Genomic DNA, 17,715 nt, shown 5'->3' on the forward strand with positions numbered 1-17,715 from the left:
AGAGTGCCCTGAAGTCATAGCTGACTTACGGCAGCCCCTGGTGGGGTTTTCACGGCAAGGGACTAACAGGTGGTCTGCCACTGCCTGCCTCTGCAACCCTAGTCTTCCGTGGAGGCCTCCCAGCCAATTAGCGACCAAGGCTGACCCTGCTTAGCTTTTGAAATCTGACAAGATTGGGCTTATGTGGGCTATCCTGGTCAGGGTGTCGAGTTCAGGGGTCATTTCTTTCATCATTTGTAGCCTGCCTTTCTCACTGAGACTCAAAGTGGACCCAATATCACTACTGGAGAAGCAAGTTGACTTCAACTTCCCCGATGTGTGCTGGGAGACAGGCTCAGCAAAGCGTCATGAATCACGTAATTTCCTGACCTGCCTGGCCGATAACTTCCTTTTTCAAAAGGTGGAGGAAGCTACAAGGGGCTCAGCCATACTAGGCTTGATATTAACCAACAGGGAAGAATTGGTAGCTGAGATGAAGGTGGCAGGGACCTTAGGGGGAAGTGACCATGTCCTCCTTGAATTCCAGTTGCTGTGGGGGGCCAAGGAAGTTCGTAGCCAGACTCGTAGGTTAGATTATCGTAGGGCCAACTTCGATGAACTCAGAGGCTTGATGAGAGTCATTCCGTGGGGGAGTGTGCTGGAAGGGAAAGGAGCGAGTGAAGGGTGGGCCCTTCTCAAACACGAGCTTTTGCAAGCTCAAGCCCTCACTATCCCAGCAAGACAGAAACATGGTAAGGGCTCCAAGAAACCGATGTGGATGTACAGAGAGCTCCAGAATACGCTAAGGGATAAAAAGGAAATGTTCAGGAAATGAAGAGAAGGACAGGCCTCTAAAGAGGAGTATATGAGGGATACTAGGTACTGCAGATCAGCCATCAGAGAGGCCAAAGCTCAGTACGAGCTGGGTCTGGCCAGGAGGGCTCGCTACAATAAGAAAAACTTCTACAGATATGTGAGAAGCAAACACAAGGTAAAAGAGGCAATTGGACCGCTGTTGGGAGTAGATGGAGAAACTCTGATGCAGGACAGAGAAAAAGCAGACAGGCTTAATGACTTTTTTGCCTCTGTTTTCTCCCTGAAGAACTCAGGCACATCTAGAGATAGTAGAAAATGTGGCAGGACACCTGAGTGGCTAATTGACATTGACAGAGAGGTAGTGGAGAGGCATCTGGCTGCACTGGATGAATACAAATCCCCTGGGCCGGACGGGGTGCACCCAAGAGTGCTGAAAGAACTTTCCAGAGAACTTGCAGAACCCCTGTCCATCATCTTCAAGGTCTCCTGGAGGACTGGGGATGTGCCCCAAGATTGGAGAAGAGCGAATGTTATCCCAATCTTTAAGAAAGGGAAGAAGGATGACCCAGGAAACTACAGGCCGGTCAGTCTGACTTCTGTTGCTGGGAAGATATTAGAACAGATTTTAAAGGGATCAATCTGTAAGCATCTGAAGGACCACTCAGTGATCTGGGGAAGTCAGCATAGTTTTGTTCCTAACAGATCTTGCCAGACCAACCTGGTTTCCTTCTTTGATCGAGTGACCAGCTTACTGGATCAGGGGAACTCTGTTGATGTGATTTATCTGGATTTCAGTAAAGCTTTTCATAAGTTCCCCCATGACATTCTGATGGGCAAACTGGAAGACTGTGGAGTAGACTATAGGACAGTTCGGTGGATAGGGAACTGGTTGGAGGACTGCATCCAAAGAGTGGTGGTCGACGGCGTTTCATCAGATTGGAGGGAGGTGTCCAGTGGGGTGCCGCAGGGCTCGGTTTTGGGCCCGGTACTTTTCAATATTTTTATCAATGATCTGGATGAAGGAGTGGATGGGCTGCTCATTAAATTTGCTGATGATACCAAATTGGGAGGGGTAGCAAACACCCAAGAAGATAGAATTAAAATTCAACAAGACCTGAATACTCTGGAGAAGTGGGCAGCTGTGAATAGGATGCAATTCAACAAAGACAAGTGCACAATATTACATCTGGGCCACAAAAATGGGAAGCACAAATACTGGATGGGGGATACACTTCTGGGCAGTAGTATATGTGAAAGGGATCTTGGGGTAAGAGTGGACTGTAAACTGAATATGAGCAGTCAGTGTGATGCGGTGGCAAAAAAGGCTAATTCAATCCTGGGTTGTATCAAAGGGGCCATAGCGTCGAAATCGCAGGCAGTCATAGCCCCTCTCTGTACTGCCTTGGTCAGGCTGCACCTGGAGTATTGTGTGCAGTTCTGGAGGCCTCACTTCAAAAAGGATGTGGACAAAATCGAGAGGGTGCCAAGGAGAGCGACAAGAATGATCAGGGGTCTGGAGACTGAGCCCTACGAGGAAAGGCTGAGGGCCTTGGGAATGTTTAGTTTGGAGAAGAGGAGGTTGAGGGGGGACCTGATTGCTCTCTTTAAATATTTGAAAGGCTGTCATTTGGAGGAGGGCAGGGAGCTGTTCCAGTTGGCAGCAGAGGGTAGGACCCTAAGCGATGGGCTTAAATTACATGCACAAAGGTACCGGCTGGATATTAGGAAAAACTTTTTCTAGTCAGAGTAGTTCAAAGGTGGAATCAGCTGCCTAGGGAGGTGGTGAGCTCCCCCTCACTGGCAGTTTTCAAGAAGAGGCTGGAGGAATACTTGTCAGAGATGCTTTAGGCTGATCCGGCACTGGGCAGGGGGTTGGACTAGATGGTCTGTATGGCCCCTTCCAACTCTATGATTCTATGAAGTTTGTGCAAAAAAAAAAGGGGGGGCATTCTGCCCGAGTTGTGTAGCCCAAAAGACGGGTCTCCAACCTTGACTGAGCTGATCTGGCCACCCGGATCTCTGCCACTCTAACACTGAGACTAGATGGTTGTTGTAAAGATTATTGTGGCGCGCTCCACTTGCTACAGAATGGCACCGCTTGGTTGTTGCTGGGAGCTAGCTGGAGCTGCGTTAGGGTGGTTAGCCTCCGGGTCGTAGCTGGAATCACAACTGAATGTCTCCCGGCGACAGAGATCCCTTCCCCTGGAGAAACCGGCTGCTGAGAAGGGCGAACTCTAGGACCTTGCGCCCCGCTGAGGCCCCTCCCTCCCTCAAACTCCGCCCTCCCCAGGCTCCACCCCCAAATCTCCAGGAATTTCCCAACCTGGACCTGCCAACCCTAAGCTGCATGTCACGCCCAGTTTGCACGCCCTTCCCAGGCTGCCCACCAGCTCCTAGGCTGGAGGCAAGGAAACGAGTCTGGCGCGCGGAGCCCCCGCTGGCCCGGGCCCCGCCCCGCCCCCTACGCGCTTTGCTTAGCCGAGCGGCGCTTGCTGAGAGGCTCGACCGGTTGCCTGGACGAGGTCGGGAAAACCCGGGGTCTGAACGAGGCATGGGGGGGGGGGGGTCACACACACCCCGCTCCCTGCAGCGGCCCCTGCCAGGTCTCGACCCCGGCAGCGGCACCGCAGGGCAAGGCAGGCGTGCGCAGCGCCCAGGCCCGACGGCCGAGTGGCGGGAGTTCCGCAGGCGGCGCGGGGGGTGGGGCTGCTTGGCGGCGCTGCCCCGCCCACCCTCCGGGCTCCACCAATGGCCGCTCGCGCTCGGGCCCCGCCTACGGGGCGGGGCGCGGCTGGTGCAGCGTCCGACGTCGTCGTCGTCGTCGGGGCGTCGGAGCGATGGCGTCGCTGCTGTGCTGCGGGCCCAAGACGGCGGCTTGCGGGATGGTGCTCAGCGCCTGGGGCGTCATCATGCTGGTGGGCGGCGGCGGCGGCGGCGGCGGCAGGGAGGGGAGGGCCGGGCGGGGAGGGGGTCCTCCTCCGGGGGGCTTTCGGGGGTCCCTCCTCCTCTTCCTCCTCCTCCTCCTCCTGCTCACCCGCTGTCCCCCCTCCCGGGCAGGTGCTGCTGGGCATCTTCTTCAACGTCCACTCGGCCGTGCTCATCGAGGACATCCCGGCCACGGAGGAGGACTTCCAGGGGTGCGTTGCCGGGGGCGCGGGAGCGCGGGCGCGGGGCTGCTCGGCGGCTGGCTGGCTGGCCGGCCGGCCGGCTCTGCTGCGGGGGCGAGGCGGCCGGCCCTGACCTCTGCCCTCCCCTTCTCTCCCCGCAGCAAAGGGCCGGAGAAGATCTACCAGCTCTACAACCAAGTCAGCTACAACTGCTTCATCGCGGCCGGCCTCTACGTGGCCCTGGGCGGCTTCTCCTTCTGCCAAGTGCGCCTCAACAAGCGGAAGGAGTACATGGTCCGCTGAGCCCTCGCCCCCCCCCGGCGCCCCCCATGGAGCCTCTTTCTGCCCGGGGGGGGGAGGAAGGAGGGGCTGGAAGGGGCTCTTGGTTGGGGGCAGGGGGGAGCAGGGGCTTCCTTCCCTCCCCCCCCCAGCAGCTGCTGCCTACCAGCCTCTTCCCACGAGCTCAGCCAGGCCTGCTTTCTCTGCCCCCCTCCCCCTCACCTCTTCCCTACTCCAGAGCAGCCCACACGAGGCCAGGCCTGCGTCTGGTTCTGGCTGGCACAACCTGGACTTCAGTGTTATGTAAACAGCTGGGCGCCCGGACTTCCCTCCCCAGTTCTGAGAACCAGGAAGGGAGGGGGGGCTGCTCCTTGGAGTGTCCGGCACATTCTGGTTCCGGTCCCTGTTGCATGGCTTTGGCTGGACTTGACCTCTGTGCTGCCTGTCCCTTGTTCGGACTTTCCTCCTTGAAGTGGGGGGGGGGGCACGTGAGCCTGCAGGTTAGTCGGGCAGCGGTTCTTGTGACCCCCCTGGCGTCTGTTCCCCTGGGACCCCATTCCCAGCTGCTGTCCTGGAGGTTTTTGGTCCTTGAAAGGCACCCCAACCCCACATCTTGTGATGCCTGCCTGTGGTGGTGTTTCTGCTGGCTGTCCGGGCCACCCCTAGAGAGAGGCCGGGGGAGGGAGAGGGCCTGCATGCCGTGCAGTGGAGCTGGCGGGCACGTGGGGCTGGCCGTTCTCCCATCTCTTCTTCAGTCACGTGTGCAATAAATGGCGTTGGACCCTCTGCCTCGCTCTGCTTTTTCTGTTCCTCAGGCCAGGTTTCCTCTTCCTGGGCAGGGGGCAGAGGAGGAGAAAGATTCCCAGCCAGGGCCTTCCACAGTGATCAGAGATGCTTTAGGCTGATCCTGCGCTGGGCAGGGAGTTGGACTAGGTGGTCGGTGTGGCCCCTTCCAACTCTGTGATTCTGTGGTGGTGTTGGCGCAGTTCTTAAAAGTGCTTTCCAGTTTCAAAGTGACTAGCGGCTGGGATGTGTGTGTGGCCTGTACAGCCCAATAATTCAGGTTGAGGTTTGGAGGGGGGCGGGGGGCAGATGTTGCCAGGAGACTGAGCCCGTCCTTCCCAGGTCAAGCCTAGCAAGCTAGTCAGTGACAGCTTGAAAGGGAACCAGTCTCCTGTTAATTCTGGGCCTGTGGGGATCATGTTTTGGCTCCAGCTAGGAGCTTTCTGTGGCCATCTTGCTCCAAAGAGCGACTCTCCTGATGCAGAGGTGCATCTTCTCAGATGATCTTTGTGCTTTTATTGTGGATATAATGACGGGCTGATCCCCCTCCCCAACTTGGGCTCAAAACAAGCTGAAACGTGGAGAATTGCCTTCGTCCCAGTGCACGAGCCGGCGTCACTCCCTGCAGCTGAGTCAGTGGCTCATTGCCTCGTGCAGCTGACAGGGCTGATGGGGGGGGGGGGCGGGCGGGTTTGCCTGCTCAGCTTCTTGTAAGCGCTTGTCATCTCGGACACATAGAGGCAAACTTAATAAGAGCAAAGAAAGGCAGAGTGGAGGGCCCCAGCAAACGACTGCTGTCGCTGCTGCTAAAGCACAGTTCTTGCTTCAGTGCCTAGCAGCAAAAGGTAGCCTGCCCTCCGTTCTGCACCGTTAGCAGCAGCAGCAAGGCTATTAGGCAGACATCGCTGGCCATTAAAGGAGAGCGTTGCACATTTGGAGCCGAATTATACGCAGCAGAGATCTCGAGGTCTGATTTCTTTGGGAATGCTTTTGGATAACCACAATGTTTCATCTTGGAGGGACGCTGTCTTTTCCTCCAAAAGACTGAATTTGCAGTCCTAAATCTCAAACGTGCGCCGTTGCCACAGGTCAGCCACCAGTGGTCAGGAAGGGGGGCGGGTTCCCTTTTTGGCCACTGCCAAACAGCCCTGCAGGCCAACCTTAGAGGCTGTTCACCAGGGGAAATGTTGCGGATCGCAAAGTCAGCTCACTGGTTCGATTGATCTGTACTGAAGAGGCTTAGCATGCTATTGCAAGCAACTAGTAGTCTACTTAGATCCGTAAGGCGGGCCACGAGTCCTGCCTAGTTTGTGGAGGGTTTAATTTCCCTACGTGTTAGCTAATCATAATGCATTAAATATCTGCCAAGTAAAACAGTAGGCTCCCCATGTACAGTAAATCTAAGTCGCATCAAAATGGCTTAATCAGTCATTGCCCTCCCCCTGGCAGGAATTAACTACACAGGTCACAAAATACAGAGCCATCTCTCCCTTTCAAATGGGGCATATAGACGCAGCGGGAAAACAGCCACAACCTGCTGCCGCGTGCAGTTGGCGTCAGTTTTGCATTTCCTCTTTATGGACTAAGGAAACCCCATTTGTTACGGGAAGTGTGGCTTGAGAACATAACTGAGGGTGTGATCCTGCATCTGCTGAAGAGGGCTTGGGGGGTGGGGTGGGGGAATGTTTCTTGTTCCTCATTTTGTCTGCACAAGTTAGGGAGAGAGTCATGAATGGCTGATCCAGAGATACCAGAGGGCAGACTGGCACCCGGATGTCCCACCGCCGTGCTGGCCACTAAGGTAACTGGTGCTTATGGCACAGAGGCGTGTCCCAACCCTGACGCCTGTGGGGTGTTTTGGAAATGGGGAATGGCTGCTGGGACCAATCACCAAATGGTGGCAGAGCGCCTGCGAAGTGTTGTCTTGTGGTGGTGGCAGCTGTTTCGGAATGGGCGCACCCGATGGTCCTAAAGGTGAAGCCGCCTTAAGGTCTTCTAAAGTGCAGGAGATTTTATTTATATCCAAGCCCAAATTCTCCCTTGAAGCCGAAATGACGAGACAGAAGCTATCATCATCTGGCCACATCATGAGAAGACAAGACTCGCTGGAAAAGACAATGCTAGAAAAGGAGGAAGACCCAAAATGAGATGGCTTGACTCAGTAAAGGAAGCCCCATCTTTCAGTTTGCAAGGTCAGAGCAAGTTGTGTAATGATGGGATGTTTTGGAGGTCTTCATAGGGTAGCCATAGGTTGGAAACAACTCGATGGTGTGCATGCATGCACATGCGCGCGCATGCACGCACATATTTTTGCCCTGTTTTACCTCTGGATGGCTCACAGTAATAATTGCGTTCCACGTGAGTAGCTGTGTTTGTAGTAGAAAAGAGCTTCAGGTCCCCCAGCACCTTAAAGACCAGCTAGATTTGCAAAGTCAAAGCTTTCTCAAATGCTTGTCTGCCCCAGAGTTCTAGTTGGTGTTTAAAGTAGTAATTAAAACATGGCAAGTTAAACCCCAAATCCACCCCTCCTGGCAAAAGAACAGGCCTTGTGGCAGTGCCTGAAAATCTCCAGCAGGGGGCGCCCCTCGTGGCTTCAGGAGCCCATTCGGCGGGGGCGGGGGGGGAGCCCTGCTGGAAAAGGCCTGGGTTCTGGTCCCTGCCAGGCGGGCCCCTCTGAGAGAGGAAGCAGCCAGCAGGTGGCAGCTGGGGCATAGGAGCAGGAGGAAAAAGCTGGTCCTTGGGGTGGGTGGGTGTTGGCTTTAGAGGTCAGGATCAGCTCTTTGAACTGAACTTGGTAACCAACTGGCAGCCAGTGTAGTTTTTTCCAAAATGGGTACTTGTTTGGCTGCCTGCATCCTGGACCAGCTGCTGTTTCCAGGTGGTCTTTTCTTTCAAGGGCAGCCCAGCATAGAGCGTGTTGCAGTAGTCCAGCTGAGAAGCCTGGCTCATCCTAGGCAAATGGGCTCGGTCTGAGAAACAGAGCTGGCAAACCAAGTGGACCACCTGATGGAAGGAAAGCCAGGCGTGGCCCCTTGCTTTCAGGAATAAGCAAGCAGCAGCCAGAAAATGTTGGGTGTGTGTGCGCGCCACAGTGCCCAAAGGTGAGGTGCTGAGGACAGCTGTTGCAGCAGACTGACACAGGGACCCTTTGGGAGTTTCACAAGAGTAGTGTTATTCAAACCTGAATTCTCTTCCTGGAAGATAGTAAAGAGTCCAGTAGCAGCTTTAAGACGGACCAACTTTACTGTAGCGTACATCTGACGAAGAGAGCTGTGGTTCTTGAAAGCTTGTGCCACAGTCAAGTGGGTTAGCCTTAAAGGTGCCGCTGGCCCCTGCTGTCGTGCAACTACAGCCTAGCCCGGCTGGCCCCTCTGGGTCTGTGGAAGATGCGTCCCCTCCCGTTGGCTGCATGCTGGCAGAGACGCCAGGCAGCTGGCGGGTGTGTGACAGGATTGTTGGGCTGGGAAAGTTGTGTGAGGTCATCTCCGCCCCCTCTGAAGGGCCGGCCGTAAACGGGCGGCCTCCATTGCCGCGGCCTCTGAAACGAAAGCCCCGGCTGGGGCGGAAGGGCTTGCCTGGCTCCCCTCGTCTGGGCGGAAGGGCGCTTCGCCGCTCTCATTTGTGCTCGCCAAGCGCTTCTTCGGCGGCTGCTTTTCAAGCGGGGCTCCTTCGCGGTGCCCCCCCCCCGCCGCCCCTGTTTGATCCCGTGCAAACGTCAGCGGCAGCCCCGCATCTGCCGGGGGAGGGCGGCGCCCGCCCTCTCTGGCCGCCTGAGCCGCGGGGGCCTTGCCTTCCTTCCAGGCCCGCCTTCCCCGCCGCCGCCGCCGCCGCCGCCGCCCGAGGAGCCCCGCGGGAAAGAGCCGGGCCCCAACGCCGCCCCCGCGCCCGTCGCCATAGCAGCGGCCCGTCCCCGCCTCGTGCGCGCGCCACTGGCGGCCTGGCTGCGCGCGGCGGAGGCTGCGGGCCCGCCATGACCTCGGCCTCCACCAAGGTACCGGCGCGGGCGGCGGGGGCGGGGCGGCGGGGCCTCCCCCCCCGGGCCTCCCGCCGCCCTAACCGTCTCTCTCCCCCCCCTCCCCGCCGCAGGTGGGCGAGATCTTCTCCGCGGCCGGCGCCGCCTTCACCAAGCTGGGCGAGCTGACCATGCAGCTGCACCCGGTGGCCGACTCTTCGCCCGCGGGGTGAGCGGGGACGGGGCGGGCGAGCGGGGACGGGGCGGGCTGCGCGCGGGCGGCCGGGCGGGCCCGGCGTCCTGACCCGCGTCCCCCCGCAGGGCCAAGTGGACCGAGGCCGAGATCGCGCTGCTGCGGGCGTCGGTGCAGCGCTTCGGGGACGACCTCAACCGCATCAGCGCCCTCATCAAGGAGCGGACCGTGTAAGGGCCGGGCCGGGCGGGCGAGCGGGCGGGGTCGCCCCGAGCCCGCCGCCCGCTGACTCTCCCGCCCCGCAGGGCCCAGCTGAAGGGCGCCGCCAAGCGCAAGGCCTACGAGGACAGCGGGCTGCCGCTCCCGGCCGAGTCCCCCAAGAAGGGCGCCCGGAAGGGCCCGCCGCCCGCCCCTGCCCCGACGGCCCCCGACGCCGCGGCCGCCCCGCCGAAGAAGCAGAAGGCCGCCGGTGAGTCCGCGCGGCCGGGGCGGGGGGAGCCGCGGGGGGGGCCCTCCCGCGCGCTGACGCCCCCCCTTCTCTTTCTCTCGCTCTCGCCCTCCGCCGCCGCCGCCGCCAGACGTGACCCTGAGCGCCCTCAACGACGCCGACGCCCACAGCGACCTGGTGGACATGGAGGGCCTGGGCGGGGCGCCCCCCGCCAAGAAGCTCAACTTCGACCAGGGTAAGGGGCGCGGCGGGCCCTTCCTTGCCCCCCTCCCTCCCCCCCCCCGAGGGGGCCTCCTGCGGGCAGGGCCGAGGGCCGCCCGTCACCCGGCCTGCTCTCTCTCTCTCTCTCTTCCAGACAGCCTGACCCTGGAGCCCGGCTTCCTCATGACCCCCGGCCCGGACCTGCCGCTCCTCTCCCGCTGAGCGAGGGCTGCCCCCCCCCACCCCGTGGACGGGGGCGCGGGCGGGGCCGGGGGCGCCTTCTCCGGAGTGCTTCTGCCAGGCCCTCCCGGCTCCCTCGCTCTCCTTCACCCTCCTCTGCCCAGCCGGAGTGGAGGGGCTGCCCCCCCCCAGCAGGCGGGATGGCCCTTGGATCTGCGCAGCACCCTGGTGCCTCCCTTGGGCGCCCCCCCCCCCGCCAGACACCAAGGGGATGCCCCAGCGCCCCCCTCCTTGGGCAAGCCGGGTCCCCTCTTCATGCCCCAGCCCCTGTATCTGTATTTCCTCCTATTATTGCAATAAAAGTTGTGCTGAGCCTGGGTCCGCCGTCTCTCTGAGCTCCCCATGGTGGTCTTTGGTGCTGGGGGTTGCTGCGGAGAGAGGGGCTGCAAGGGCTGGATGGCCTGGTAGAAGACCCCCCCACCCCCACCTCGGAGCTGCCGGTCTGGGTGGTCCGTGCCTGGCCTCTGGGCGTTCAGGCCAAGCCCCCCTGGAGCAGCACAAAGAAGACTGGCGGCAGCGGGGCAGGGCAGGGCCAATATTGATGTGCTGCTAGAGGGGTGCTAGCGCTGCCTTCCTCTGCTGGAGGCGCTTGAGGGTGGGCAGGCCTGAGGAGACATCTGGGGGCTCTTAGGCAAAAGGGGGAGGGGGCTGCTTTCCGGACATCCATAGGGAAGAACAGAAGGTGCGGCAGGATTCCCACCTGCTGGTTCCTGTAGAAATCCTGGCTGCTCACGTTAACACCACAAAATGGTTTGTGGATTCTTGATTGCCCAACAAACCATGTTGTGCTGCTAGGGCGGGTGCCAGTTTGTGCTGCTCCATCATGAAGGCCTGGTTCCGGTGCCATCAGTCCTCTCGGCAGGTTCTGTTCTCGGTATGCCGGGATCCAGGGGCGGGGTGGGGTGGGTGCCAGTGGGCATGGGTTGGTCACAGGAGCATGGTGGCTCCAGGCCCTGGACGGGTCCAAAGGGCAGGAGGTGCGCTCCCGCCACGTTTCTTTCTCTTGCTGCCTTGGGTCCTGGAGGGAAAGGCTGGGGGGGGGGGCAGCAGAGCCCTCTTCCTCCCCCAACCCCGCTCCTTCCTTCCATTCCACTGGGAAAGGTGTATTGGGTACTCACGGCGGAGGAAGGGTCAAGTGGGTGTCAGAACCGAAGAGCCGGGGGCCTTGTAACTGCACAAGGCGGGGGAAGGATCATGTGCTGGCGAAAGGTGCGCGTGTCTGCGCATACCTGGGAGGCCTGCGATGCCAGAGCGCACCGGTACAGCTCAGCATTGACCCCAAGATGGAAGCCAGGCAGAGACACCCAGCTATACAAGCCAGTTTGGGTGTGAAGGTCCTGACCCAGAAGTTCATGGGGCCCACAGAGCCTCCCCTTGGAAGGTGGTGGGCAAGAAGGTGTGAGAAGAGGCCAAAGAGAATGCCCAAGCAGGGAGAAAGTTTTCCTGGGAGGATGAAGGGGCAGCGGAGGTGGACCCTCCGAAGAGGTGGTGATGGTGTGGGTGGGAGGGTGGTTGGGGGTCTAAGGCCCATGTAAAAATCACCGCTGTGTTTGCATTATCACCTTTCCAGGAGCAAAGTGGTTCATCTCAGTAAATGTGCATTTAGACCTTTGGCAGTACCGCCATACAGCATCATCCTAACATTTGATTTATATACCGCCCTTCAAGACAACGCCCGCTCAGAGTGGTTTACACAGTATGTTGTTATCCCCACAACAATAATCACCCTGTGAGGTGGGTGGAGCTGAGAGAGCTCCGAGAGAGCTGTGAGTGACCCACGGTCCCCCAGCTGGCTTCAAGTGGAGGACTGAGGAATCAAACCTGGCTCTCCAGATTAGAGTCCTTCCGTCCTTAACCACTACACCAAACTGGCTCTGTATGAAAGGGTCTGGGCACATTTACAACTGCTGTTACACAGAAACCGGCACTTATTTCCATAAATCTGCTCTTAAATTGTGTGGGGTGAGGCACCGTTTCTGCTTTTGAATTAGGTTTTTGGGAGGGGTCACAAGTCCCTAAAAGAGCCACTTTTCCAAAGTCACTAAATCGCAAGATTTGTCCACAGGCTGTGCTATGAAGCCAGCAGCGTGCAAGGTAGGGGTGGCTGGAGGGGACGTACCAGTTAGAGGAGAGGCCCTTTGCATGAAATGGAGCCCTATGCAAAATTTCTCATCGCCTTTGCTCTTATCCAACAGATTCTTCCATATAAAACATTCCCCCCCCACCACCAGTTTTCTGGGGTTGGGGGGGGGAGTGAAATATACATAGAGTTCAAAGTGCGTGTAGGGGGGGGCTCATGGTGCATCAAATTGTTGCAAATGGCTGACGGGAGAGCGGTAGGCGGCTGAAGGCTTTTTTGTGTGTGTGTGGGGGGGGGGGAAGGTTTTTAAAAAATTCCTAGGCTATGAATTGGAACTAACAGCACCAACAAAATTTAAGGCGCTTTTGTGGTTTGTAGCACGCATGGGGGATTATAGTTGGCTGGATCCTTTTGACAAAAAAATATTTTCAGGGTTTTGGGTGGGGGGATTAAATTTTTACTTTTGCAGTTGAGTCACACACATACACGGAGAAGGCAGTGCTCCTTTCTGCCCAAGTCCCCCCCCCCCGCTTCTTCAGGAGCTGCCATTTCATTTGGTGCTCTGGTGATCATTTCAGGGGGTCTGGGGGTGCCTGACTCCCCCTGCTCAACCCCTTTTACTTTCCTAGGAGAGACCTGGGGTGGTTTCCAGGGCTGAATCTGGTCTTCCTCCCGGGGGAAGGGCTTGTAGCCTTCGAGGGCGGTTGTGGTGTATTGTGAAAATGACGCATTTCTTTTCCAAGGAGGGGTTCCTGGGTGGGGGCCAAGGCGATTGGCTTCTGGGGCTCATTCGAGCAAATTGTGGGGTTGGTTGGGGGCTCTTTGGGGGCTGCAGCCTGCCCTCCCACCGGACAGGAGCCTCGGCTTCATTTGAGCTTTATTTCTGTTCTCACAGGGTGTGATTCTTCTCTTTTTAGGAGGATCCATTTCCACCCCCTTCTCCGCCACCAGACGTGGACCAGTTTGGCCTTTAGGTCCGCAGAGCTGCTTTGGGGCTTTCCAGTTGTGTGCCACCCACTCTTTGCCCCAGATCAGCAGCCTTGTGGGCCCAGGAGGCCGCTGGTGGCTGCTCTGCTTGCACTACCTGGAGCACTGCTGGGCACCCACCAACCAACACCCCCGGCGGCACCCCCGCTTCCACACCGGCCCTGGCCCCGATCCCAGCCCTCTGCACCTCCAGCTTACCTGTTCTGCTGCCCCAGTGGCCCCATCCAGGAGCGTGGGGGGGGGGGGGCGAGGTTTCCAGAAGTCTGACTTTAGCCCTTAAAAATAGCTCACACCCACCAGGGGCAAGTGGTTTGGCAGCACCCGGCTGCCCTCTGGTTCTGGCAGAGGGCCCTTCTCAGTCCACTTGGGGTGCGTCCTCAAAAATGGAGGCGGCTCTGCCCCCCTTCTGTTCCAGCCTCAGAAACGGGGGGGGCCTCCTCCAGCTCCCCCCCCCAGGCGTGTTGCCCCTCCTTTGCCAGGGGATCCAGGATCAGAGGGGGGAATGGCAGAAACCAGGAGGGCCCCCCTTCCGCCCCCCAGAGCTGCCAGCCCTTCCCGTGCGGTTGTGGAAGGCAAGGAGAGACCGAGAGGAAAAAAACAGGGTGAACCGAGAAAAGCCTGCTCCCGTTTCCCCTTACGCAACTTTCTACACTCGAATAAGCCCCTTTGGGGTGGCGGGAAAAATCTGCAAAAAATGCAGGGGGCAGCCCCGGCGCCCCCCTGGCCGTGTGTGAAGTTTGGGGCGGGTGGGGGCAGCCGCTCCCCGGGAAAAAATTCGCTTTGGCGCGGCTCCTCTCCCGCCAGCTTTAACGTCCCCAGCTGACTTTGTCGCCGTGCCAACTTGCGAGGCTGCCTTGGCGGCCGACCAGCGTTTCCAACGGCCACTTGGGCCCTGCCTGCGGGCTCCGAGCGCGCTCCCCCCCTCGCCCCCCGGGCTCTGCCCCACCGCCCACCCCACCCCGCCCCACCGCCGAGGGCTGCGCGGCGCTTTTGCACACACAAGGCCGGCGCCGCGGCGGAGAGGGGCGCGCGTGCTCGCGCTCCGGCTGCACCCGGGCTCCGCCGCGAATCTGCCGAGGCCGACGCGCGGACACGTTTACCCGGCCGGCCTGCACGGCTGCGCTGCCCCCCCCCCAGCGCCAAATGCGGGCGGGCAGCGGCCCTCCGGCCCGGCGCAGGCCGCAGAGGTCAGAGGGCAGCCGCCTGGGCTTGGCCTCGCGGTCGGGCTGCTGCCCCCGGGCTGGGCAGGGGGACCTCAGTCGCCAAGGCCCCTGTCGGCAGTGCCTCTGGGCTGGTGCAGAGGGCCGTTCAGAGCCAGCGCAGCGCCGGGTGCGGCAGGGCCGCGGAGGAGCCCGAGGGCGGATCTGTGTATGGGGGGGGGGGATGAAAGCGGCGCAAAGTCTCCCCGCTGCCGTTGTTGGAGGGGGCAGGACGGCAACGCTTTGCCCGGGCTCCCTCTTGGCTGGCCGGGTGTGGGGAGGGGACGCAGGGACAAGCCGGAGAGGAGGCCCGGCTCTCCCCCCTTTCCTAGCCTCCCGGCAGCCCCGCCAGGCAGCTTCGGCTGAGCTGGAGCTGGCCGAGGCCCCCCAAGGCGCTCCGTGGCAAAGTGAAGCTTTGAGCCTGCCCCCCCGGCACTAACCAGTGTCCGGCACTGCCCTGAATGTGCTGGCGGGGGGGGGGGTTGAGGGCTACGAAACTGCCTCCGTTGGGAGCTGGAAGTCGACGCCTCGCAGCTTGGGGGGGGGGGCTTCTGCCCCATGCCCTCTGCGCGGCCTCCAGGGCAGAAGCGCAGTCGGGAGAATTCCCGGGCCAGGACTTTATTGCCTTGCCGGGCTTCTCCAAAGCTGCAAAATGCATTTTTTTTAAAAAAATGTGTGTATCAGCCTTTCCTCTGTGCAACGGGGGGGGGGGAATCAAGTGGGGCAGCCATCTTTGCCTCAGTTCTGGCCGGCGGGAGACTTGCCCCAGCCTGCCTTGCACAGACCACGCACCGCAGAAAAGCAGTCCTGCAACCTGCCCCCCCTCCCCGAGGGGCCGAGGCTCACGGGGGGGGGGGGCAGAACGGCACAGTGTGTGTGTGTGTGTGTGTTGGGGGGGGGGGGTCAGGCACAGCCCTGCCTCCTCCGCGGCTCCTGCTCGACGGGTGGGGCTCGGAGCGCCCCAGCCAGCGCGCCCTTGGCCTTCCGGGCTGCCTTTAGAGGGGGCCGCCGCCTCGGAAGCGGGGCCCGGCTGGGGAGGCTGAGCTGCACCTCGCCGTCGCTGCCAGCGAGACCAGGGCCGTCCGGCAGCCCGGAACCGCGGAAGACGAGCAGGGCGGGGCCAGGGACCGGTGCCCGCTGGGGCCCCGGGGCGGATCCAAGAGAAGGGGGGGGGCAACGCGGATCCTGCCGCCCGGGTCTGCTCCCGGGGGCCTAGTGCGGGGGTCGCGCTCCTCCTCGAAGCGCCAGACCCGCATGGGCCCCGCAGCCCGGGCTTGGCTTTGCTCGCCGTCGCGTCCCCCACGAGGCAGGAAGCGGCGCCCACCCGGCCCGCGGGCCCCGCAGAGAGCGCCGGGCGGCGGCCCCTCTGCAGCCACGTGGCCGCCGCCGCCTCCCTCCCGCTCTCCGTTAGTCCCCCGAGGAGCGTCGAATCCTCCACCCCCCGCCCCCGAAAGGACGCGCCGTCGCAGGCCCGTCGGACGGAGGCGGCGTTATGGCGCCCCCTGGCGGCTTCGCGGGGAACGGCTGGGAGGGGCCGAAAGCTGCGCAAGCGCAGGAGCGTTGGCACGGGAGGCGGAGGAGGGGCCGCCACCGGCTCCTGGGGCGCCAGAGGTTGAGCTCGAGCGCGGCGGCGGCCGGCAGAAGCGCTGCAGCCGCAGGGCGAGGGGGCGCCCACGGGTGGGGCGTGGGCTGCAGAGCGGCCGGCAGCGACTTCGGCCCTGCTCTCTGGCGCGCGTTCCCTGCGGCCTGCAAGCGCCGGACGCGCAGGGGCCTCCCCGCCTCTTTGGTCTCCGCTGTTGTGCCGCTTGAATTCTAGTTCCCGCGCTCTCCTTAATTCCTCAGGGCGCAATCTTATCTCCCATGTTATTCAATCTCTAGGTAAAGCCTTTAGGAGATCTCGTTTGCAGCTATGGAGTTGGATGCCATCAATATGCAGGTGACACCCAACTTTATATCTTGCTATCCAGGTCCTCACAGGATGCGGTAGAAATCTTAGATCGCTGCATGACAGCCGTGGTGAAATGGCTGAAAAACTGGAATTGAACCCAGACAAGACTTGCCTGATGCTTGTTGGGAAGGCAGAGAACTTGAAGGACACTGAGTTCGTCTGACCCTTGCAGTTAGGAGCCTAGGGGTTATACTGGGTCCAGCATTATTACTAGAAAAACAAGTTAAGGCAGCTGCAAAAACGCTTACTACAATCTCACCCTAGCCTGGAAGATGGCTTCTTATCTTGACACGGCTGACCTGGCCACCTGGATCCATGCTAGGGTAACATCAAGGCTTGACTAATGTCTATACATTGGACTCCCATCTAAGTTAACTAGGAGGTTCCAATTAGTGCAAAATGCTGCAGCTCGACTGTTATCAGGAGCAAACAGGAGCTTGAACATCACCCCCATCCTACAGTCACTCCACTGGCTACCCATCATTTACCATGCTCAGTTCAAGGTATTAGTTATTACATACTAAGTTTTCTTTTTTCTTTTTAGAAAATTTTTATTAGGTGAGAATATTAATTTACAACTTTCAAATAGCATCTCATTATCCTTTCCCCCGCCCTTTCCCTCCCCCCCTTTCCCAAGACTTCCAACAGCTTTCCAACCCTATAGCCTAATCTATTCCCAATCTGTCCCCCTTTTCTGTAACTCCTTATCTCATGTTTACTTACTCTCTTATTCAATTAAGCCCTATCTATTAACGTGGTCTTGGCATTGTAGTTCCTGACGTTTCGCCAGCAGCTGTGGCTGGCATCTTCAGAGGTGTAGCACCTCAGAGGTGCTACACCTCTGAAGATGCCAGCCACAGCTGCTGGCGAAACGTCAGGAACTACAATGCCAAGACCACAGCAATACAGCCCGGAAAACCCACAACAACCATCGTTCTCCGGCCGTGAAAGCCTTCGACAATACACCTATCTATTAACTTCAAAAATATTGTTATAAACTTAAAATCTATTATCTATTACTTTATATTAGCTCCACATATATTTAAATTTAAACTAACAGTCGGATAAAATATCTGGGGAGATATTATAGAAGTAATAAATGAGATATTGCAGATTCAAATACAGAAGAACCCAGAACTATTGCTATTGAACTTAAGCATGGAAGATGTTCCTACTCAATACCGAACATTACTATTTTATATGACGACGGCAGCAAGACTTTTATATGCGCAAAAATGGAAGGCGCAAGAAATACCAACTATTGAAGATTGGATGCATAAATTGCTGTATGTGGCGGAAGTGGATAAAATGACAAGGAAGCTGAGAGATCAGAACCTAGCAGAATTTTTTACGGACTGGGGAAGATTGAAAACATATTTAGAAAAGAAGTGGGACGTAAAGGGGGAATTATGGCAATTTGAAAATTATTAGAATGGATTTGTTATTAGAAGAGATAGAGTCTTTACCATATGAAGTGAAGTATTAGCTAATTGTTAGCCCAAA

The 17,715-nt window shown here is 58.9% G+C and overlaps 3 protein-coding genes across 5 annotated transcripts; all 3 read left to right on the top strand.

Moving 5' to 3' along the window:
• The first annotated feature begins 3,591 nt into the window (after nt 1-3,591).
• On the top strand, nt 3,592-4,967 carry RNASEK (ribonuclease K). The gene is made up of 3 exons (XM_054993488.1): nt 3,592-3,710; nt 3,853-3,932; nt 4,064-4,967. Exons 1-3 carry the CDS (start codon nt 3,633-3,635, stop codon nt 4,203-4,205), a joined length of 300 nt encoding a protein of 99 aa, XP_054849463.1. The 5' UTR covers nt 3,592-3,632; the 3' UTR covers nt 4,206-4,967.
• A 3,489-nt stretch (nt 4,968-8,456) lies between these two features.
• On the top strand, nt 8,457-10,315 carry C12H17orf49 (chromosome 12 C17orf49 homolog). Of its 3 annotated transcripts, none has more exons than XM_054993391.1 (6): nt 8,459-8,955; nt 9,051-9,145; nt 9,238-9,339; nt 9,415-9,578; nt 9,688-9,792; nt 9,917-10,315. In XM_054993391.1, the coding sequence occupies exons 1-6, from the start codon at nt 8,935-8,937 to the stop codon at nt 9,919-9,921; spliced, it is 492 nt and encodes a 163-aa protein (XP_054849366.1). In that variant the 5' UTR covers nt 8,459-8,934; the 3' UTR covers nt 9,922-10,315. The 3 variants fall into 3 exon arrangements, with proteins under 3 accessions (XP_054849368.1, XP_054849366.1, XP_054849365.1); XM_054993390.1 differs by having other exon boundaries at nt 8,460-8,955; nt 9,913-10,315; XM_054993393.1 differs by lacking the exon at nt 9,238-9,339 and having other exon boundaries at nt 8,457-8,955; nt 9,913-10,315.
• A 3,893-nt stretch (nt 10,316-14,208) lies between these two features.
• Nucleotides 14,209-16,073, top strand: LOC129340025 (proline-rich proteoglycan 2-like). The gene is made up of 2 exons (XM_054994569.1): nt 14,209-14,433; nt 15,264-16,073. The coding sequence occupies exons 1-2, from the start codon at nt 14,209-14,211 to the stop codon at nt 16,071-16,073; spliced, it is 1,035 nt and encodes a 344-aa protein (XP_054850544.1).
• The last annotated feature ends 1,642 nt before the right edge of the window (nt 16,074-17,715 follow it).

Source organism: Eublepharis macularius, chromosome 12 (assembly GCF_028583425.1).
Source record: "Eublepharis macularius isolate TG4126 chromosome 12, MPM_Emac_v1.0, whole genome shotgun sequence".
NCBI lineage: Eukaryota > Metazoa > Chordata > Lepidosauria > Squamata > Eublepharidae > Eublepharis > Eublepharis macularius.